This window comes from Gossypium raimondii, chromosome 6 (assembly GCF_025698545.1).
Source record: "Gossypium raimondii isolate GPD5lz chromosome 6, ASM2569854v1, whole genome shotgun sequence".
In the NCBI taxonomy this organism is placed as follows: Eukaryota; Viridiplantae; Streptophyta; class Magnoliopsida; order Malvales; family Malvaceae; genus Gossypium; species Gossypium raimondii.
In genome coordinates, this window is record NC_068570.1 from 1,543,076 (window position 1) to 1,565,058 (window position 21,983).

Here is a 21,983-nt window from a genome sequence, read left to right on the forward strand (position 1 = left end):
GATGATAATTAAGATAATTATGAAAGATTGAAGCTAAAACTATATCAAGATGGAGGTCCTCCTTAATGGTGTACTAAATTGAAAAGCATATCATATTTAATTGGGAACATTCTTGTCTTGTAACATCAAGCTATACTAATGGGACTACAATTATTATTTGAATCGGCTAAATAAATTTTTTCAATGGTTCTTTGAATCAATTAAATATCTCTTCAATGAAGAATAAGTGTTTATAACTTTTAGAGGTCTCATGTCTCTTCATATAGATATAACTATCCAAATAAATAGTCTCATCTTTAACAATAAAAATAATTATTTAATAAGTATCTACTTGAATAATTATAACCATTTATTATTAATGGGCATAACTTTTGATGATAAGAACAATATAATGAAAAGTGAAAACTCTTGGTTCATAGCCCAAGTTATTTGCAACTTTTGATATACTAATATTTTTATTAAAATGCCACATGGTGCTACCTTATTGGTTAATAAATCAATTTTTAACAAATAAATACCAAACTGGGACCCAAAAAAGTAAGTAGGAAAGTGAAAATATGAGTACACTTTAAAACCCTAATCATGAATTAAGCAATTTTTATTATAGCACTCGTACAAGGATCATATTATATTTCTTAATTTAGACACCAAATTAAATATTAAAATTAAACTTAAAACAGCAAATTGAAAAAAAAAAACTTCAGATAGCAATTTGAACATTGGAACACCAAATTATAAATTAACCCTTATAAAGAAAAACTTTACGATATTAGTTATAACATCCAACAAAAACGATCTCTCGTACTGATGCAAATATTGTTTCAACGACGACTAAAAAACTTGCTACCAATCGTGTTTTCACTATTTTTAATAGACAAAAAAAGGTCACAGTTTGAAAGGAAAATTAATTTCTAGTAAAAAGAAAAATTACAGTCAAAATGGATTGAACATAATTTGGGCTTTACAATAGCTCTTATACAAACCATAATCTTTTTGGAGAAAAGAAAAAACAAGGATAGTGGTCAAAGATGATTTGAATAAATTTTTAGCTGACCTTATTTATGTCTCCAAGCAGCAGTTCTTGACAAAATTCAATCTCAATATGATATTTCAACCCCTTTTTTGGGTGTTGCAAAGTGTGCACCTGAGATGAAACTAAGATCAACTATGCTCACAGACGCCGACAATGGAGAGCACTCGGATTCAAGTTTCCTGCTCCTGCTCGCCTTCTGGCATTACTGTTTCTTGAAGATCTATTCGACCTGTATTAGTTGAAAGGAATTCATGATCAAATATAGTCTGTATTTTCCGGCTTTTTGCAAAGATTAGGTAATGGTTCTTGATCAGGACAAGTTTAAGATGGAGAGGACTTAAAACACTTGCAGATACAATCTATGGCAATGGAGAAAGACTTTGTGGCAAATTAAATTATGATATATTGCTGCCTTGTAAAACAAAATAGAGCAAAGTAGATGGTTTTTTATGGTACTTGAGGCATATATGGTAACTAATCTGTGAAGATGCATTCTGTGAAGATGCATTCTTTGGTAAAAGTACCATGGAGGCTCTATACTAGAAGTCGGATTGCATTTCGCTCCTTCTACTAAAAAAATGAACAAATCAGTCCTTGTATTTAGATTAAAGAGCAAATTGGTCCTATTAAAAAAGATCAAATATGCCAGTTTTCAACAGTACAAATGGATGAAATTTTTAACAAAAAAGACCATTTACTCTTTGATTTGACGTACAAGAACTAATTTGCACATTTTTTTAATAGAGAGAGCAAAATACAATCTGACTCTTAGTACAGGGTCTGGTCTCTACAGTACTTTTCCTTGCATTCTTTGCATCAATTGGCAATAGGCTATACTCAAAAATGATAAATCAAAGAATAGTTTTCCGCGTCTTTGGGAGAGTATTTCATCAATGTCCTAGTATTCTCCAATGACAAATACAAAAGTAGAATACAAAGCTTTTTTCCTCGTGAATTCATGGATCATTCATGAATATAAATATTATCATACCTAGCAAGGAAACGATCGATGGGACTTTTGAAGGTCCGTTAGATCTCATGTCAGTACCTGCAATGCATATGAAAATTAGATTTCCAGGTCCAGAACAGTAACATATTTGAAAAACTCATGATGCCATCATAGAATAGTACATATGCACAGTCCAATAAAATACAAGAAAAAAAAAACAAATCCATAACTAATGAGCACTAGATCTGTAAAATGAGAAAAATATGCCCAAGCTGGAAGCAACTTTAGCCTCTAGTGAAAATAAAGCACTAGAGCTTATAAAGTATAGCATACCTGAACTTTCAAGTGACTTAACAACGTCAGATTTCTTAAATGTAAATCCTATGAAATTGTTATCTTTTGACGTCAACATCTGCATCATTGAATGAACAAAAACATATCAAAATGTTTCAGAATCGGTCTAGTATAATGTGGTACCACGAGCTTTACTAGAAAGAAAATGAAAATTGGAGCAAAAACGGCCTTTACCTTCCTCCAAGGTCCCACTTCTGGTATTGAGGAAGGAGGGCCATCAATCTACCAAAAAGCAAAGATGCAGTAAAATTAGTTTCACAGTAAAAAATTTAAAGGAGTATGTAACTCAGATTCTTTAGCATTTAAAGTACTCACTTCAGGAAACTTCTCAAAATTTTGTGTGTCCAAGTCTCCGGTGACTGTCGGCTTATATGCAGCTTCAATCTCATATAGCTTTTCCCAAGGAACACCTTTGAACCATGGATGTGCCTGATAATTTCAAGACTTCAAACTTGTAATAAAATAAAATACTAACAAGCTCAGCCTGAGAAAGTAAACAATCTGATTGTAAAACACTGCATAGCGGCCGCAACTAGTTTGTCAATGTACCAAATTAAGATCTAGCAAGAAGTCTTCTGTTGAGAGAAATATGTACTTATCGTGGATGTGCAAAAGCATCATTCAAAGGACTTACCTTCAATTCTTCCACTCCTCTGGTGCCCAGGCGGGTTTCAACATCACAGAGCAGGTGACATATTAAATCCTTAGCCTCGGGGGATATTTTTGGTTCCTCAGGGAATTTCAAGCAAGTCCTCCAGTTGACAATCTGTCCAAAAGAGAAAGATTACCATCTAGGGAACAGAGGAGGCTAACAAAATAACTAAGAATCAAAAACTAGGTGCTGAGCACCTTGCGGCATGTTATCCGAGGATCATCAGAACAAAATGGAGGATAGCCTATGAGCATCTCATACATGATTGCACCTAGAGACCACCAATCACACTCCATTCCATAACCCTTCTTTAGGAGAACTTCAGGAGCCATGTAATCAAGGGTTCCAACAGTTGAATATGCCTGCATAAACCAGATGTTAGCTGGTACTGAATGCAATGTCATGCCTGCTTAATAAATGAAACAAATGTGAAATCCAAAAAGTACAAAAGTTGTTCACAAAAGATAATACCAATGCACGGCGGTTCCGTTTCCATTGTTGTAGTTGTTCTTTTGGCATCAACCAAGGGGGTCTTTCAGATCCTGACTGGACTTCAGCCTCATTGGTGTCCTGAGAAGTTAAATTTTCATCTTCCAACAAAATTGTTGAATACTTGTCATCTAGGGGTTTACACAAGCCAAAATCTGAAAGCTTCAAATGCCCATTCTTATCTAGTATCAGGTTATCTGGTTTAATGTCCCTACAGGAAAAACACGATTAATAGTTAATATCTATCTAGAGACTTTCTAGTTTCAAGTAATTTTTTAGTCTGTCAATGTATTTCACTATTAGTCAAGACTCTCTCATTGATTACAGTGCACACACTGGCATACATTCAAGAAAAACCACATCCTGCCACTGACCCACATCGAGACATACACCCATGGTAATCTTAGAAACATGTTAATAAAACATGATCAAGAGTAACTATCACCAAAGATACTTTTCCAGTTTCAAGTCCTTTACTAGTCGTCCTCTATTTATTCTGCAATTAGTCAAGACTCTGCATGCATTCAAGAAAATCTAGGTCCAGCCACCAACCTATATTGAGACATACACTTAGTAATCTCAGAAACATGTTAATAAAACAGATTACCTATGAATATAATTGTGTTGATGAATCGAATGAATAGCCAAAATGCTCTCTGCTACATAGAAACGTGCTACATCTTCTGAAAGAATATCTTCCCTCATCAGTAGTGTCATGATATCACCACCAGGTAAATACTCCATAATAAGGTACAAGAAGTCAGAATCTTGAAAAGAATAGAACAGCTTTACAATGCATCGGCTATCAACCTCAGCAAGTAAGTTTCTCTCAGAACGAACATGCTCAACCTTGAAACAAAGTAAAATGAAAAATAAGGATAATGATTTGAACTTAATGTGTTGGTTTCATCATGATCCACCAAGAAAATCTATGAGCTGGTCTCATAAAGAGCCTAACCATTCCAAATCAAATGGAATTAAGATTTTTTCCATGTCAAATCTAATATTTTCCAGCTGCCTAAATCCATTTATACCATAGTACCAAAGGAAAATCAAAGCACATGATCAAAGAATTGATATAATCAAAAAGGTTACTTAGGTGGTTACCTGTCCACGACTAAGCATCTCCGATTTCTTTAATTTTTTCATGGCAAAAATCTCTCCAGTACTTTTAGCACGACATAACCTAACCTGCATTTGTTACATTGAAACAGTAGTAAGTGCCAAGCCATCTACATTTGCAGAGAATTCTAAAGCAGAATGGAAACAAGTTCAAAAATCCCCTCTGAGTTAAAAAAAATCACTGAAAATGTTAATCAAGGATCAAGAGCTTTAATACAACAAACATTTGAAATATACCTCGCCGAATGCACCTTTTCCAATTACAGTCAATTGTTCAAAATCATCGATTCCTACTTTACGTCTTTGCAGCCTCATATATTCAGTTTCTCTCCTTTCCAAATTCCTCATCATCTCCTCTTGTTCTTCACTTGAAACCTTAGCTTCCTCAGCCCTCCTTTGCAGTGCTCGCCGTCTTAAAATGAGCAACAATGAATATCCAATAAAACTAACATTTTAAATTCTCAAAAGAACACGCACAACAAATTCCATCTAACCGAAACCATATCCACCTATTAAAATCCTAATTTCAATAATTACGTAAAACAACTAAATTCAACAAAAATATCAAATCAAAATAGCAACACATGGATACTGTAAAGGCAACAATAATTCGGAATTACCTCTCTTTACGCTCTTGTAATCCTTGCAGGTAATTCTTATAATGATTCTCAATGAATTGTTTGGCGGCGGCAGCTTTTTGCCTTGTTACCGGCGAAGAAACGGAGACATCCGGATCCAAATCTAAGCCTCTACCTGCTTTCAAATTCAAAGCTCCTAATCTTACCGTCCCATCTCCACCGTCCATTTTTTCCCTCAACGAAATTCCAATCGAAGCACCAAATACCAAGCTTCAACTTCCAATTAAAAGAAACAAGTTCTACTACTAACAATAATAACAATTAAAAAGCATTTCAAATACAAAAATAATAAAAATGTTAAATGAAGCTTGATCGGGAGTCACAGTATCGAGGAGAGATCTAAAGAGCTGTCACCTGTCAGTTGTTTGTGAAAATGACTCAAAGAACATTAAAAATAATAATAATTATAAAATATGAACTGGCAAACGTTAAGGCTTCTTCAACGAGTGCCTTGGCACCAGCCCGCCAGAATATTCTGAATCTATAAATAAAATAATTTATAAATGGATTTGCATTACAAGGTTAAAAAAAAAACTGCTATTGTTTCCTTCTGTTTGGAATTTGAATTTCGTTTTCATGGATTGAGTGTACTCAACGCCATCGATTTCATTGCATGAAATCCGATTGCTGGAAAAATAATTTAATTTATTCTCTTTTTTTATCGTTTTTAGACTGAAACCAAAAAGAAAATGAAAGAAAAGAACAGAAAATATTATGAATTTTACGAAGTGGCGACGATCTACAGTGTCGGCGGAGATCTATAAAAAGACGAAAGTCGCGGTGAGGTTTATAAGATTTTTCTGAGGCGTGATGTGTACGCGCTTTGATATTAATTCAACGGTGAAATGAATTGGCAATTTGACAATTTGACTCTCTTTTTTTCTTTGAAGTTTCAATTTGACAAATTGTGGTGGTATGAGGATGTTTTCCACTTTAGTATGGTAAAACATCAGCTTGTTAGAAGCAAAAATCAATGGGGTTTTTTAGCTTCAAATAATAAAATATTTACAATTAAACTTAAATTTTAAAATATAAAAAATCTCAAATTAAATTTTTAAAAATTAAATTTTAATTCTGAGAAAAATATAAGGTTAAATAGGTAATATATGTCAAATTTTTTTAATTGGTTAAATAAATCATTTTTTTAAGATTTAAAAAAATAAGTCAATTTTAAAGAGAACAAGTGAAAATATGTCTAGTTGAACGAGCTTTCTGCTGGCATGTCAAGAAAAACGTGTTCAGTTAGACATATTGAGAAAGTGCATCTAGTTCATTTTTTTTAAAATTTGACTTATTTTCTTAAATCTTGAAAAAATCAATCTTATTAAAACAATTAAAAAAATCAACATACATTACCTATTTAGCGAGAATATAAAGAGCTTATATTATATATTTTAATCTAATAATAAATATAATTATGGTGGAGCGGAGGTGAAAGGAGGTCGAGGCAGACGCGCGTGGATTAAGCGGGTGAAAAGAAATGAGGGGATAAATTTTTGCCTAACTCGCCACGCAACAATCTGACATGGTCCGGGCTGGTCTCGTGCGTCAAAGGTGCTTTGATTTAACATAAACGTGCCACGTGGTTTCATAACATGGGCCCCCTAATTTCTAGTATTTAATCAAAGGTAAAATTATCGTGTAAGCATTAATAATTTGATTAGATGCTTAAATTAAATTAAATTAAATTAATGGTTTTGGAATTTATTTTAGCGCTCAAATTGGCATGAATTATGGGAAACAAACAAAAGCAAGTCACCAACTAGACTGGATTTGAGATATTAATTACCAAATCAATTTGTGGGCTACCAATAGATTCAAGAATATTCTATTCTTATGAAATTGATGTTAAAATAATAGGTTAAATTTTACTGTTATTATTTTTATTAATAATTGTGAAATAAATGAAAGTAAAAAGAAAATAATGTTAAGGAAAAGATTAATAACAGAATGAAAAGTAAAGTAAATTTAACTCGATTAATATGAACATTGTTATTAATGTAAGGAATGTGGGTTTGAATACGCTAAAACGCATTATTCTTCTATTTATGGGTTGAGAAGGGGTTATGGATAATTTTAGATATTGTGTCAAAAAAGAACAGATATAATCGAACCTATAATGAGGTTATTAAAAAAGTTAAAAAGAAATGAAATGATTAAATATAGTGAATTTTTACTATCATAATCATTTCTATAATATAATTATGTAAAAAATAAATAAAGAGTTTACATGTTAAAAGTTTATTGACCTTCACCAGCTTTTGTCCTATTTTGGAGTAACTAAAACATTGACATTTTGTAAAGGATATTCAATTCTCTTAACTTTCCCTTACCTAAAAAAAGTTAATCAAACGGAAGAGAAAATATTGATTACTGATCCAATTCGTCTATCGATACAAATATTATCTTCATCCCTATTATAAAATTACAAATTTATCCCTTTTATATCAAAATAGCAGCTTGAATTCAAACCAACGTAAAAGTTAATGTTGAATTAAATACGAATCAAATATCAAATTTTAAATTTCGAATCAAATTAGAACCTGAGCCAAAATTTTTCACTATTTGAATTCCACGCGAGTTGATTAGACCCTAAATGGGTGTCAATGTCCTTAAGTTTTTGCCTTTTGATCAATAAAATTTGCAATAAACACTTCTGCACGAGGGAGAACAAAGAAGATGCTTATATAGAGTTCAAGATAGTCATTAATGGACAACAAAGGACATTGAAACCGGTGTATTTGATCCGTCAATTGTTTTAATGTCAAATAAAAACATACATTCTTATGGTTATTGGTCACATTCTATTTGAAAAGGTCTCCATAAATATTCGTTAAAATACATCGTTAGTCCCTATATTTGTAAAAAAATTTGAGATTGTCCTTGTATCGTAAAAGCTAAAAATTCACTCTTCTTACTTTTTTAATTTGAAAAATTGAGTCCAATCATTATTGTCATTGGTAGTTTCTGTCAAAATTTGTCAGTTTAACATGTTTATTTTCTATCAATCATACGCCATATTATTTGAGGACAACCTAATTAAAATTCTAAATTGACAAACTCTGACTGAAAATATTTATGATTTTAATGACTAGATTGAGATTTTTAAATTAAAAATGTATGAGGACTTAATTTTTAACTTTTTAAATACATGACTAAATCTTAAATTTTATCAAAGTAGAGGAACTAGCATATTTAAACATTTTATTTATTGTGTTCTGCAATGACTACCATATAGAGAGACCAAGCTCCACATTCAAACATGGTTGTGGGACTCAATATACTAACATCTATCAACCCACTGAACCTCACTTACAAATGGCACCTTGTCGACTTAATCCTCATCGGCACTTGCATGATCGACATGTGGAGTATCTCTGGCCTACCTCGCCAGAGATAGGTACTAAACATTCTCCTCACATAAAACAAGTGTGGAAATTCATCAAGTACACATTAGTTTAATCACAATTGATTCATCAAATCCATCCATCCCATCGTCACCTAGCTAGCAGGGCTAACATGTCCCTCAGGACTGACCACAACAAGATCAACAAAAACATCCTCTCCAATCTCTTATCCTTTTTATTCCTCTACTCTGTTCAACCTCTACCTCAAGCGGCTCTTAGCACACCTCCATTGTGTGAACCACTATCTTCTTCCTACCTCCTTATTTTATCCTCAAACACATCTACAAGGATTCAAGTGATTAGTAGATTTGTTAAGGGTGAGTTATTTTTCTAAGTTCAAAGGTGTATAAAAAATAGAGTATTTGGACAAAATTATTATTTCAAAAAAGGGGCTTAGATAAAAAAATTAGGTCTATTTAAAATATATAGATCATAGTTAGATTTTAATATTCAAAGCTCAAACTCAGTCCATCCAACTCATTTTCATGTTTAAAATATGATATTTTATTTTTAATTTACATCACATGGAAAATAAATATAATATATTATAATGTGAGCATTAAGAAGTTGTTAGAGTTTAAAATTTTGATAAAAGAAAATATAAAATAAAAGAAATACATATAATTACTTAATATTAAATAAAATTATGACAATTTTAAATGCACATAAGCTAATTATTTATAACTATAAATAAATTTAAACAAGATTTAAAACTCATGCCGATTGAGTTTTAGTTCAATTTGCATGTGCATTGTTGTAAACGTAAGAGGATGTGGGTTTGAGTGTGTTGAAGTGCATTATCCTTCTATAATGTGACCAAATAATACTAATCTATTATCTATTTATACTTATTTTAAGTATTTTATCGAGTTAATTTTACGGGTCAATTAAGTATCAATTCAATTATGAAATTACAAAATACCCTTCATATACAAATTAAGTCATATTTTATGAGGATATTTTATCTTTTCAACATAATAAATCAATAAAAATTGACCATAGTAAAGTTTGAATGCAAAAAGTATGCACAATAAGCAATTAACTTTATTGTTATAACCAAAACATCAATTTGTTTTTATGTGAATTTTAATAAATTTATTTGTTACCTATTTTTTACCCTCATTGTGAGTGTGGCATAATGAGTTGATGTCACGAGTTAATTGAATACCAACTTAATTTAAAATGACTAAAATACCTAATTATCATAAAGTAATGAATATTATGATAAAGGTATTTTGTCTTATAATGTTTTTAGTAAAATAATGTCATGATAGGACTTTAACTTGAAGCACATAACTTTTAAACTTTTAAACTTAATTATTTCACTTAAAATTTTACTTTGCTTTAATATAATTTTTATAAATATATATATTTTCCTTAAGTTGTGCCATAGAACTACTAATAATATGTCAAAGTATTTGGGAGGTCCTGATCATATGGATTGGATTAAATTAATCCTTTTATGATTAAATGGATTAATTTATCTCTTATACTATTAAAAAGATTAAAGAAGTCTAAATTGTAATAAAATTAACATTTCTTGTATAAAAATATCTTAAAATTATGTTTCTCAATTGCAATTTAATTCCAAACAATAAATTTCATTTACAAGACTAAAAAATTAAAATATTAAAATTTTTAAACAATAAATGTAAAATTTATTCCAATTTGGCCTTATTTGATTTTTTTTAATAGTACGACGGTTAAATTGACCCATTTAATAATAAAGGGACTAAATTGATACCATCTTTATAATACAGATATCTCTTAGGTAATTTCACCACTAATAATAATACAAGTATCATAAACGTGAAAAGGCCTAACAAGAAATTGGGCCTTAACGGGCCATATCCGGCCCAAATTAAAAAAAAAACGCGCCTAGTTGGACAAAAGGGCGCTCTCACCTTTGTTATCAGCTAAGATTTTTTTCCCTTCCAATGGCAAAACAATCTTCATATTTTTCCTTCACCTTGATAATGTGACGGTTAAACTCTCCCATTTCTTTCTTCAACAATACTTTCGAAACTCGGTTAACTCACTGAACTCAACTCACCATGGCTTCGATTCTCAACCCCCCGCCGCCGCCTTACTTTCACCGTACCTCTATGCCTACCTCCGTTTCTTCCTCACCGGTGATCTTATCTTATCCTTTCCTCAAAACGACGTCACTTCAAGTTCGGTTTAAAGCGTTGAGGACCTGGTCCGACGGCGGGAAAATCGGGAGCCAGGAAGCTTACGGCGCCGATTTCTTGAGGAAGCCGAGTACAGTGCCGAAGAAGGACAGTGATGGAATTTTGGAAGAAGAGGAAGGTAGTGAGGGAAAAAGAAACAGAGGTGAATGGACTGATTGGGAAGATAGGATTTTAGAGGACACCGTGCCTCTTGTCGGCTTTGTTAGAATGATTATTCACTCTGGAAAGTAAGTGTTTTAATTTTTATTGGCTTTATTTTAGTTTTATCTAATTTCTAAAAGAGAATGATTGTTCTAGATATGGAGCTGGAGATAGATTGAGTCCAGAGCATGAAAGGACGATTTTGGAAAGGTTGCTTCCTTACCATCCAGAGTTCGAGAAGAAAATTGGATGTGGAATTGATTACATCACTGTATGTTTATTCTTTATTTATTTTTTTGAATTTTGATCTCTGGAATTTATTATTATTGAAAGCTTGAAGCACTCGGATGAGTGTTGGAAACGTGTGTCTGCCATAGTATACTTTTTTTTCTCCAAGTCTTTCAATATATTTGAAGATCATACATCATTTGAATTACTTGCATATGTATTGCACACAATACTTTTAGGTTGGAAACTTGGATTTTAGATTTAGAATTTGGATTTAAAAATAGTGTGAACTGAGTAGTAAACTATTTGGAAATGTAACATTCATGATAATTTCTCAATTTCATCTCTGTTATATGCTTATCTAGTAATGAATTTGAAATTCTTAAAATATTTTTGGATTTGATAAATCTATACTTTTGTACCTTTCAAATATATATTATATTGAATTCTAACTAATTTGTCCGTAACATATGCATTTCATTCTTACCATTTACATAATAATGAAATCCAACTCCAAGTTTTCAAATTCATGTTCCTAAACAGAGCATTTGGAAAATATAGCTTAACCAATTTAAGTATGTTATGGTATTTCCTCTTCTTTTGAGGATGCTGAAATTTTGTGTTGTTTTTTTTAACAACTGCATATTCTAGTGTTAGTTAGTTGGATGTGAACTCTTTGCCTTTTTAGCTAGCAGATAAAAAATGTAGGCAAAATAGAGGACAATTGTGCTTGTTCAATAGTATTTAACTGCTCAATTGATGTACAACATTTTTGTGAATTCAAGCTTTAGTTAGAAACATTAGAGGCTAATCTATTGTTAGGAGTTTATACTCTTGAATCTGGAATCCTGGATATTGATATTTTCTACTGATAAGTCGTTCTCCTTTAGTTTTCCCTGTTCTTTTGATCTCTTTCTTTTGGCTTAATACCTAATTTGGCCTCTGTACTATAGTGAAGTTCTCACTTTGGCTCTTTGACTATTTTTTCGGTCACTTTGCCCCTTTACTTTCATTCTGTTCATCATGTTAGCCCCTTGACCATTTCTGTTAAAAAAATCCCACATGTTCACGTGCTTGCCCCTTGATCTCTCACTTTGGCCTATGTGGATAGTGAAATTCTCACCATGACCCTTGTACTATAGTGAAATACTGACTTTGGCCCTCCACATGTTCGCATCTGATTGGCTTAAACAGCCACACAGGATTTTTTTTAACGGAAATGGTCAAGGGGCAAAAGTGATGGACGATATGAAAGTAGAGGGGGAAAGTGACCAAAAAATAGTAAAAGGGCTAAAGTGAGAATTTCACTTTAGTACAGGGGCAAAACAGGTACTAAACCTTTCCTTTTCCAGTATCATTTCTGTTAATGGTTCATAACTTCAAAACTGTTTTCTCTAATTGTTTTTCCTCCTTGGCTTTAGCATTTTTTGACGAAACCATGCTAAAACTGTTGTTGTCCATATAACTTTTGATACCTTTGCACTAGAGGTGATTGTGGGCTGTGCTGCATGTAGTGCACCCGACGTGATCAGACATGTTTGGGTCCTTTTTCTGAGTTATTTTCCGGTTGATTTGTTTGCTAGAATATTCATTTGTTTACTTGTTTTCAGACATGTAAAAATGTGCATTTACAATTGCTTTCACCACATTGATATGGATCATGCCGAGGGGATTGCACTTGATATTATCGGTCAACATTCTTTCTTTAGGCTTACTCAGTTGCTTTTCCACTCACCACTAACATGGATAGCGTTGCAACTTGAACAGATCACTGTGGTCCAAAAGCCTTTTTATATTCACCTTTCAAACATGAATTTCTTAAGCATGTGCATCTTTATAGAATTTAATGGCTTTTGTTCTTCTGGGTGATTGGAGTGATGGAGGAGTTAAACTGCAAGACCAATGAAAGGACATGCAAAAATGGGGGTGAATTAGCTAAAGGAAAAAAAGCCTCTTAATTAATTAAAACTTGATTTTAGGGTTTACACTAGTTAAATTAAGTGGTACCATGGCCAGTTTGACTAACTTGTTTTGATTAAGTAAATGATCAGTGCTTCTCATATTTGAATCACAGGTTGGTTACCATCCCGACTTTGTAGGTTCGAGATGTTTGTTCATAGTTCGAAAAGATGGAGAACTGGTTGACTTTTCTTATTGGAAATGCATCAAGGGCCTAATCAGAAAAAACTATCCTCTATATGCAGACAGCTTCATTCTCAGACATTTTCGACGGCGTAGACGTAGTTGATAAGGGTAATACTCTGAACTTGTCAGCAACTTTTATGTCATTATATCCTGAAGATCTTGTGAATTTTGTTCTTATTGTTTGTAATATGTCTTATTTATTAGCTGATAACATTGTAGAAATTAAAGCAATTATTGAAAATTCATGAAAATTCAATGCCGGACATAGTTTCGAGAAAAAGATTATATACACAAGTGCTGCTGAATGAATTTACTGGTAGCTTGTCTAAGGCCAATGTGGGTTTGTCAAGGAATAGAATTTTGCAGTCTTTGTTTGTTGTTTTGCTATGCTATTTGTCTCATAGTAAAACATAAGCACACACACAAATGCACACCCACATACTGCTTTGGCTGCCAAACTTCTGCAGTGCTTATTAGGTTAAAATATGCTCCAAGTCCCTGTATTCTTCATACGTTTGGAATTTAGTCCTTGTACTTTTTTTAGGAATTTAGTCTCACCACTTTTCAAATTTCGAAATTTAGGTCTTATTGTTAACATCATTAAAATTTTTTGTTAAATTCAGGTTCATTACAACATTTCTTTTTGTTACATGGCTACCAAATGAGTATTTTTTTTTTCAAAATGTCATACTAGCGAAATGGTGTTAACAATTGGGGTTGAATTTTAAAATCTGAAAAGTAGAGGGATGAAATTCCTAATATATGAAGAGCATAAAGACTTGGGGCATATTTTTAACCTGCTTATTATTTAGGTCATTTAAATGAATCTAGATTGTTTATAGCTGATGTCAAGATATCAATCTTTCTGTTATGAGAAAATGTATTTTCTGTTAGAGGACCTTCATTGATGGCAGATTTATGTTGGTATGCACATGCCTAGATTGAAGGCAAAGGAAGAGGAGAGAAGTAGACTCTCTAACCTCTTATATGGCTGCAGTTTTCGTGGCTTAATAATATGAATGAATTGAACTGAACCGAATTATCATGGACGATTTGAAAAATTCAAAAAAATGATCGAACCGAACCAAACTTACCCTTAGATGTCGCAGACTTCGAACCAGCAAACAGTTGCTTGCATAGTTTTTAAAATAGGATTTTGTTCGAAGAACGTGGTTACCGATTCCCAATTGTAATATCTATTTTGGTGGTATCCCTATTTGTGGAGGATGTCTCATTGGACATAGGTAACCAAGTTCCCTACGAGGATATTATGGGGATTTGCTTTATAGTAGCATTCAAATTAATATCTCTCGATATCGAATCGGTTGATTTTATGTTGAGTTGGGTTAATTTGGGTAAATCAATTTGATTTTTAAGATTTTTGGATTAATTTTAAATTTAGATCATTTTATGTTGAGGTCATTTTAGATATAAGATATTTGGGTTTTAGGTTAAGGCACTATTTGGGATTTGAAATTGACAAGTGTTTTCACGTTAGGGTTTGAATTTTTTTTATCTTGGTTTTTGAATTTGACAATTATTCTCACACTGAGTCTTAAATTTCTTTTGTCCAAGTTAATCCTTGTCAATTGTTCTCACATTGACTTGATTTTTTCTTTGTTTAAATTAGTTCCCAATATTTCTTTGAAAAAAAATTGGATAAAAAAAGTCATATCTCAATGTGGAAGCAATTGTAAATTTAGTGACTAATTTGGACTGAAAATTTGAGAATAATTATCAAATGTAAATCTCAAGAATAAATGCTGAACTTAAAAGAAATTAATTTAGCTCAACAAAAAGTTCGAATGTGAATGTGCGAATCATTGTCCCAAGTTTATGCTCCAAAAAGTAATTAACTCTTGAGTTGTTTTGTGTTGGATGATTTTGGTTTGTCATTTGAGTGCAGGATTGGGTATTTTGAATTCAGTTTATTTTTAATTTAGGTGGGTTTGATTTGTTAATTTTTATAATAAAATTAAATCGAATTTAATTAAAAATTATTCAATTCGAGTTTCACTCGTTTATAATTAATTGATAGATATCCAAAACAGATCGGTCTCTACAACTTGTTCTACAGCTTTTTGCGACGTCGATCGACTCTTGTTGCAGCATATGATTGCAATGCGAATCACCCTAACAAGCCCTTTATATTTTTAAAAATATATACACTCGTATTAACTTGTGTAGAAATAAAATTTTGACAATTTCAAAAGGTAAATTTCATCAAAATTAAATAACTATTAATAAAATTGACACCTTTTCTGTTTGTTTATTCAGTTTCCAATATTCAACAAAACAATAATTTCTTAAAAGAAAATGCAAGAACAAATAAAAAAACTATAAATGAAAATAATTAAGAGCTCAAAATAGGCAAGTATAATTCAATGTTGGTTAGTATACTAGTTCGTAATAAGAGAAAAGATTGATGATTCAATCGGTACAGATTAATTGAATTAGATTTAAATTTTGGATTTAAACTAAATTTTATAACTATTTTATAATTTTATAAAATTTTAATAATTTATTTCATAGATTGAAAAAGGGTGAATGTATTTGAGAGGTGGGATGTGATTAAATCAATCTTTTTATTATTAAATTAATTAAATTAATTTTTATATTATTAAAAATAATCAAATAAGGTCAAATTAGAATAAAATAATATTTATTAATTAAAAATATTTACTTTTTAAAAGTTAATATTTTTAAAGTTTTTATTTTATAGATGAAATATTTGAATTTAAATAAAAACATTTTTAAGATATTATTCGTACAGAAAATATTAGGGCATGAACTAATTTATTTATTTTTAATAGTATAAAAATTAAGTTAATTATTAAATGTAACTGATTTCATTTAGTCGGACTTACGAGGTACTTTACCCTATCAACAAATATAGCGTAGAATCGTTTTAAGATTGTAATTGGAGTAGTCGGCGTGCTATAAAAGTTCAAAGCCAACCGGAGAAGCTGTCATCGTGTAAGAAAAGCCGGAGATTTTGGGCATCGAAAATGGACACAATCGAAAACCAATGCGAAGCTCCAGCTATCAAAGCTTTGGGTTCTCTCTTTAAGCTCACTCAAGTTCACTTATGGTTTATTTCTCTCCCTCTTTCTTACCCATCTTTTTTTTTCAGCTAATAATTAGATCAAATTTATTCTACTTCGGTAGAAAGATTAACAGTTTAGTTAACTTCAACTTGTTCACTAAGCAGGGATTATGGCTCTAAGGAGACTCGGGAATTTTCTTTCTTATTATCCGACACCACTGTAATTTTCTTTTCTCTAATTTTTTTTCGTTTGAATTTTTTGGGAAGTGTTACCCTTTAATGTGTTTGTTATTGTTTAAATGCAGAAATCATGTACAAAAAATGATAAGAACTGCTCAAGCATTTCTCATGGGAGCTGTGGCAAGTGTTTTGTGATTTATTTTTGAATTTTATTATCCTTAGCTATATTGGATTTAGTTTTGTTTATTTTAAGTATTGGTAGTGAAAATTGGGATGATGGTGTGCATATATACAGTAATTTTATTGATCAAATGCCTTCTTATGTTAGTTCAGATTTCAGTACTTCAGTAGAGGATATTGAATTGGCTAAAGAAATGGATGCTTTGGGGCTTCCCCTTTCCTTCCACACCAACAAGCAGGTAAATTCAAAGCCCCCCTGGTACTTCCTTTTTTGATGATTTTCTAAATTACCTGTAAACCTGAACTAATTAAATTTGATGATATTATGTACTTAATCGTGCTAGAATCCACAATCTCCAAGTTGCTGCAATAGCAATGCTTGAATAATTTGAAATTTGGGTTATTGGTTTCCTGTGTAAACATTAGAGGAACCCTCTTTTTGAAGTAGAACGATGGTCAGTACTTCTTTTTTGACAGTTTTCTAAACTACCCGTAAACCCAAACTAATTAAATTTGATGATACTACACACTTAAGTGTGCTCGAATCCACAACCTCCAAGTTGCTGCAATAGCTATGCTTGAATAATTTGAAATTGGGTTTTTGGTTTTGCTGTGTAACATTAGAGGAACCTTATTTTGAAGTAGAACGATGGTCGGTAATTCTTTTTTTTTGACAATTCTAAACTACCTGTAAACCCAAGCTAATTAAATTTGATGATATTACGCAGTTAAGCGTGCTCGAATCCACAATCTCTGAGTTGCTGCAATAGCAATGCTTGAATAATTTGAAATTGGGTTATTGGTTTTGCTGTGTAACATTAGAGGAACCTTATTTTGAAGTAGAACGACAGTCGGTACTTCTTTATAGAGGCTTATTGATGATTTTAATATTGTGGCAGACAAGTAGTAAAATGACTGTTAGCAGAAAGAAGGGTACACGTCCAAAGCATTCTAATCGTCATAAAGATATTGAAGAAGTGATGGAATTTTCCAAAGTGAGTGAGATGGAGATTGAATCTCCTATTTTTCATGATAACTCGAGCAGTTCTTTTTGTGAATCATCTTATCATGATGTTGCAGTGGGTGTTGATGGATCCCTATGCCTTGGTCATAAGCAAGAAGATTCAACAAGCTTGGTTGGGATGGAACAAAATAACGATGGGATTTCTGACCTTGTGACTAATGATGCTTGGGAATGTAACTTGGCACGGCAGAGTGATGTTGTGTCTAAGGATGATGATATAAATATGGTGAGCTCAACTAGTTTAGGTGCTGAACTTTTACAAGAATATTGCTTAATGGAACCAGGTATCAATCATTGTAATAACAAAGAAGATGGAAGCTCGATGGAGCACGAAAAGGTTGAGAAGGTTTGTACTTGTAATGGCACTCAGCAGCTACTTGTTCCCAAGTCATTTTCTACAAATTCAGAAGGGCTTGATTCTGATTGTAATGACCATACATATGGTGGGGATTTTGGTGATTGGAGGGTGTATTGGGACTCTTTCTACTCGAGGAACTACTTTTATAATATCAAAACTCAAGCTTCCATGTGGGATCCACCCCCGGGAATGGAAAATCTAGTTTTTGCTAACCTTGATAATAAGTCAGATGAAATGGCTATTGACTCCATTGAGAAATCCGTACATGATGGTGGATTAGAGAAGCTGTTATCTGATGAGCTTTCAAACGGGACCGAACTTGCTGCTGCTTCTAATTTGACAATACCTTCTGTAAGCAAGAGTTTTGAGCTTGCTGGTGAACATTGTGAGACTAGTGACTTTTGTGATGGTGAACTTACATCAGAATTAATATCAGATGTCCAGGACAATCTTGAAAGGTTATTACCTTCTTTTATCGAACATAAGTTTCGGGTTTAGTGTAGGTCTGCAGTTGTTTTTCTGAAACTGTGATTTCACTGCTTCTTTTGCATGATATTGGCTGAGGAAACATGCTTTAAACAGTTTGGTTCTCGTAGCAGATATGAAGCATCTAATTTGTTTTATGTGCATATGTAAACTAACCATATAAATACAAAATCAATAGGTCCTAGCTTTAATTGTTTCCATTCTGGGTCGCTGAGGTCTTAGTTTTCTTGCAGTGTGACCAAGACACCCACTGAAACAATATCTGATGCTGACAAAATTGTTCTAGAGACTGTTGCTTTAGCAAAAGGTCAGGTGGATACTGAGCTTGAGGCTGTGACTAGGAAAGGGAAAAAGAAAACAAGAAAACGATCTCAGAGGAAGTTATCTCGGGATGATGAAGGTTTATACAGCAATTTTTGTTCTCCTTCCTTTTTATCTATGAACTCGTTTTAACTCACTGTGTTTTTGTTCCTTTCTACAGAACTTCAATTTCAAGGAATGTCCGAGGAGCATTCCGCCATTATAGGTAAATATTGGTGTCAGAGATACCTACTATTCTCCAGATTTGATGATGGTATTAAAATGGACGAGGAAGGGTGGTTTTCTGTAACTCCAGAGTCTATAGCTAGGCATCATGCATCCCGTTGCGGGAGTGGCATTGTAGTCGACTCTTTTACTGGAGTTGGTGGGAACGCCATTCAATTGGCCCAGAGGTGAATACTGTCGAAACTCTATTTCCCCTTTGCTTGGTTTGGTGATATTTTTTTCCATTATTTTCTTGTAACACATGATTCTTCAGGAGTGCACATGTTATTGCTATTGACATTGATCCAAAGAAGATAGATTATGCATATCAGAATGCAACTGTCTATGGCGTCAATGACCAAATAGACTTTGTAACCGGAGATTTTTTCACTATAGCACCTAAATTGAAGGTACCAATTTTAGCTTATTGCATATTTTAGTTTTGGTTCTTACTTTATATGGCAAGTAATTCCATTCCGTAAACCAACCATGCTTTCCCAAGGTTTGAACTCGACACTTTTATGTCAATAGGTGTCCTTTGCAACGTTTTAGTTTTTGATACATTAGAGATAATTAGACTTTGAATAAGATGCTGACTAGTAATTTCTTGGGTTAAAATACCTGGGAGGTCCCTGTATTATAGGGACTAGATCAAATTAGTCTTATTATTAAATGGAATTTAATCCCTATAATATTAAAAAGCATCAAATAAGTCCAAATTGTAATAGAGTTAACATTTACCGTGTGAAAAATGTCTTTAAAATTATTCTTTTAAATTGCAGTTCAATTCTGACCAAAAGATTTCATTTACAGAATGATAAAAACTTTAAAAATATTATTTCTGTTAAACAGTAAATGATGTTTTCTAAACGGTAATTGTTCTCTATTCCAATTTGGCCTTATTTGGTTCTTTATAATAGTACAGGGGCTAAATTGATCCATTTAATAATAAAGGGACAAATTTGATCTAATCCCTATAATAGAGGGACCTCTTGGGTACATTCACCAAACTTGCTGACATCCATGTATTTGTTTTGTGCTGATAGGTGTCTTTTTCGATGCATTTGTTTTGGTTTTTTATTTGATTCTATAACTTTTATCATCCACGTGTCTGGTGCCGTAGGCAGACACTGTCTTCTTATCTCCTCCTTGGGGAGGTCCTGATTACGCTAAAGTAGAGATATATGACCTGAAGACAATGCTGAAGCCACATGACGGGTACTTGTATTTTCCGATACTAAAATGTTTCCCATTTATTTAAATTTTGTTTTTGGTGTCTCTTAATAGTTGTCTTAATTCCATTTTGATTACTCTTCCGCAGATATTTCCTGTTTAACGTTGCGAAGAAAATTTCCTGCAGAATTGTCATGTTTCTCCCTAGAAATGTAGATCTCAACCAATTGGCTGAATTGTCCCTGTCTGCACAGCCTCCTTGGTCATTAGAGGTAACTGTAAATTTTATTCATTAGTGCTCTTCATCGATATATATACTCTTAGTAGGTTACCACGGGATGTAAGATAGGAGATTCTTGATGTGTTCATTAGATATGTTGACTAGAGCTATGATGTTTGGTTTACAGTTGTTTCTTAGGGTTGAACTTTCTCGATAATCTGTAGCAAGAATAAATCAGGCTCACAAATTTTAGGTGATAAGTTGATGTAATCAAAATTGAGGTCTTTGTTCTAGCGAGCAAGTTCAATCCTTGACAGCCTCGGTTGTCTACTTACTAATTTTACGATTTGTGCTTTTTACACAAATCCGTTTTTAATTAGGATTTCTACATATTATTCCCAGTTTTCTTTTCCAATTCTAGTTTTGCAGAGTTATATATATAATCATATTAATAGTTTAGACGGGTAATCGTTCACTAGCTTTATTTTCGGCTGTTCAATCTTTTAGTTTCTTGTTGCTCAAGGCGAATATCTTTGATCTTAGGTTGAGAAAAACTTTTTGAATGGCAAGTTGAAGGGGATAACTGCTTACTTCACGGATACGGCATTTGAAGGCATTTGAAGGACAATAAAATCAGCAGCTATCTTTTTAAGTGACGAAGGAGACTGAGGACAGTCTTTTATGGATCATAAGCTTGTTGATTCCCTTCACCTCGACCCCAATTTTGATTACGTCGATATTGGAAGTAATGCTAGTGCTTTGATATTCTCTCTACAAAAACGAAAAACGTAACTCACCAACAATGTAGGGCACCAAGTTAGTCGCCTTATGACTTACACAGCTGTATATTTATGTCAACCAAGGAATAGGTATAGGGTGATGTATAGAGACTATATGCCTTGGACAACATCGGAAAGCTGACAATCTTGTGTCGACCATTCTGTCTTAGTTATCTGATTTATGATTAGGCTAGGATATTTTCATCTCTTTATGCCGGTTCTAACAACCGGCCATCCTCGTCCGTCATGTCTTCAGCCACTTTTAGGGCACACGGTGTTGTACTGAGAGCCGAAAATCGTGTATACGGTACTCCAATACATTAAGGTAAGTGGTTTTGATGCAAAGTCAGAAGTAGTTTCATTTGCATTATTGTTTTAAAAAGGTTAAAGTACTTAGGAGATCCCTGTATTATAGAGATTGCATCAAATTAGTCCCTATATTATTAAAAAGAATCAAATAAGTCTAAATTGTATCATATTTAACATTTGCTGTAAAAAAAGTCTCAATTTTTTTCCAATTGCAATTTAATTTCAAATAAAAGATTTCATTAAATAGTATAGGGTTAAATTGATTCATTTAATAATAGAGGGCTAATTTGATACGGTCCCTATAATACAGTGATCTCCTAGTTAATTTCACCTCTACTATAAAATGTGAGCAG

The 21,983-nt window shown here is 32.6% G+C and overlaps 3 protein-coding genes across 10 annotated transcripts; 2 read left to right on the forward strand and 1 right to left on the reverse strand.

The window, feature by feature from the left end:
• Window positions 1-840: 840 nt before the first annotated feature.
• LOC105773378 (uncharacterized) lies at window positions 841-5,995 on the reverse strand. Its single transcript, XM_012595194.2, has 12 exons — window positions 5,220-5,995; window positions 4,837-5,011; window positions 4,585-4,668; window positions 4,085-4,326; window positions 3,460-3,688; window positions 3,186-3,350; window positions 2,971-3,102; window positions 2,652-2,765; window positions 2,511-2,558; window positions 2,316-2,394; window positions 2,025-2,081; window positions 841-1,262 (listed from the first exon to the last, which is right to left on the reverse strand). Exons 1-12 carry the CDS (start codon window positions 5,402-5,404, stop codon window positions 1,204-1,206), a joined length of 1,569 nt encoding a protein of 522 aa, XP_012450648.1. The 5' UTR covers window positions 5,405-5,995; the 3' UTR covers window positions 841-1,203.
• A 4,568-nt stretch (window positions 5,996-10,563) lies between these two features.
• On the forward strand, window positions 10,564-13,606 carry LOC105774102 (protein DCL homolog, chloroplastic). 2 transcript variants are annotated; one of them, XM_012596453.2, is made up of 4 exons: window positions 10,564-11,063; window positions 11,134-11,248; window positions 12,400-12,534; window positions 13,280-13,342. In XM_012596453.2, exons 1-3 carry the CDS (start codon window positions 10,699-10,701, stop codon window positions 12,502-12,504), a joined length of 585 nt encoding a protein of 194 aa, XP_012451907.1. In that variant the 5' UTR covers window positions 10,564-10,698; the 3' UTR covers window positions 12,505-12,534; window positions 13,280-13,342. The 2 variants fall into 2 exon arrangements, with proteins under 2 accessions (XP_012451907.1, XP_012451906.1); XM_012596452.2 differs by lacking the exon at window positions 12,400-12,534 and having other exon boundaries at window positions 10,566-11,063; window positions 13,280-13,606.
• A 2,627-nt stretch (window positions 13,607-16,233) lies between these two features.
• On the forward strand, window positions 16,234-21,673 carry LOC105773926 (uncharacterized). Of its 7 annotated transcripts, none has more exons than XR_008197000.1 (11): window positions 16,234-16,441; window positions 16,562-16,616; window positions 16,702-16,756; window positions 16,910-16,995; window positions 17,656-18,596; window positions 18,858-19,024; window positions 19,106-19,337; window positions 19,424-19,559; window positions 20,277-20,367; window positions 20,510-20,594; window positions 21,086-21,149. XR_008197000.1 is itself a non-coding variant. In XM_012596137.2 (11 exons), the coding sequence occupies exons 1-11, from the start codon at window positions 16,359-16,361 to the stop codon at window positions 21,161-21,163; spliced, it is 2,013 nt and encodes a 670-aa protein (XP_012451591.1). In that variant the 5' UTR covers window positions 16,235-16,358; the 3' UTR covers window positions 21,164-21,673. The 7 variants fall into 7 exon arrangements, 6 of the variants coding, with proteins under 6 accessions (XP_012451591.1, XP_012451592.1, XP_012451590.1 ...); XM_012596137.2 differs by having other exon boundaries at window positions 16,235-16,441; window positions 20,273-20,367; window positions 21,086-21,673; XM_012596136.2 differs by having other exon boundaries at window positions 16,236-16,441; window positions 20,273-20,367; window positions 20,471-20,594; window positions 21,086-21,673.
• The last annotated feature ends 310 nt before the right edge of the window (window positions 21,674-21,983 follow it).

Coding starts and splice junctions, on each gene's coding strand:
- LOC105773378 (XM_012595194.2), bottom strand. CDS start 5,404: ATGGACGGTGGAGATGGGACGGTAAGATTAGGAGCTTTGAATTTGAAA. Junction 2,395..2,510: donor AAGTGGGACCTTGGAGGAAG/GTAAAGGCCGTT, acceptor TCAATGATGCAG/ATGTTGACGTCAAAAGATAA. Junction 2,082..2,315: donor TAAGTCACTTGAAAGTTCAG/GTATGCTATACT, acceptor TATGCATTGCAG/GTACTGACATGAGATCTAAC.
- LOC105774102 (XM_012596452.2), top strand. CDS start 10,699: ATGGCTTCGATTCTCAACCCCCCGCCGCCGCCTTACTTTCACCGTACC. Junction 11,064..11,133: donor ATGATTATTCACTCTGGAAA/GTAAGTGTTTTA, acceptor TGATTGTTCTAG/ATATGGAGCTGGAGATAGAT. Junction 11,249..13,279: donor GTGGAATTGATTACATCACT/GTATGTTTATTC, acceptor TTTGAATCACAG/GTTGGTTACCATCCCGACTT.
- LOC105773926 (XM_012596136.2), top strand. CDS start 16,359: ATGGACACAATCGAAAACCAATGCGAAGCTCCAGCTATCAAAGCTTTG. Junction 16,996..17,655: donor CCTTCCACACCAACAAGCAG/GTAAATTCAAAG, acceptor ATATTGTGGCAG/ACAAGTAGTAAAATGACTGT. Junction 18,597..18,857: donor GTCCAGGACAATCTTGAAAG/GTTATTACCTTC, acceptor GTTTTCTTGCAG/TGTGACCAAGACACCCACTG.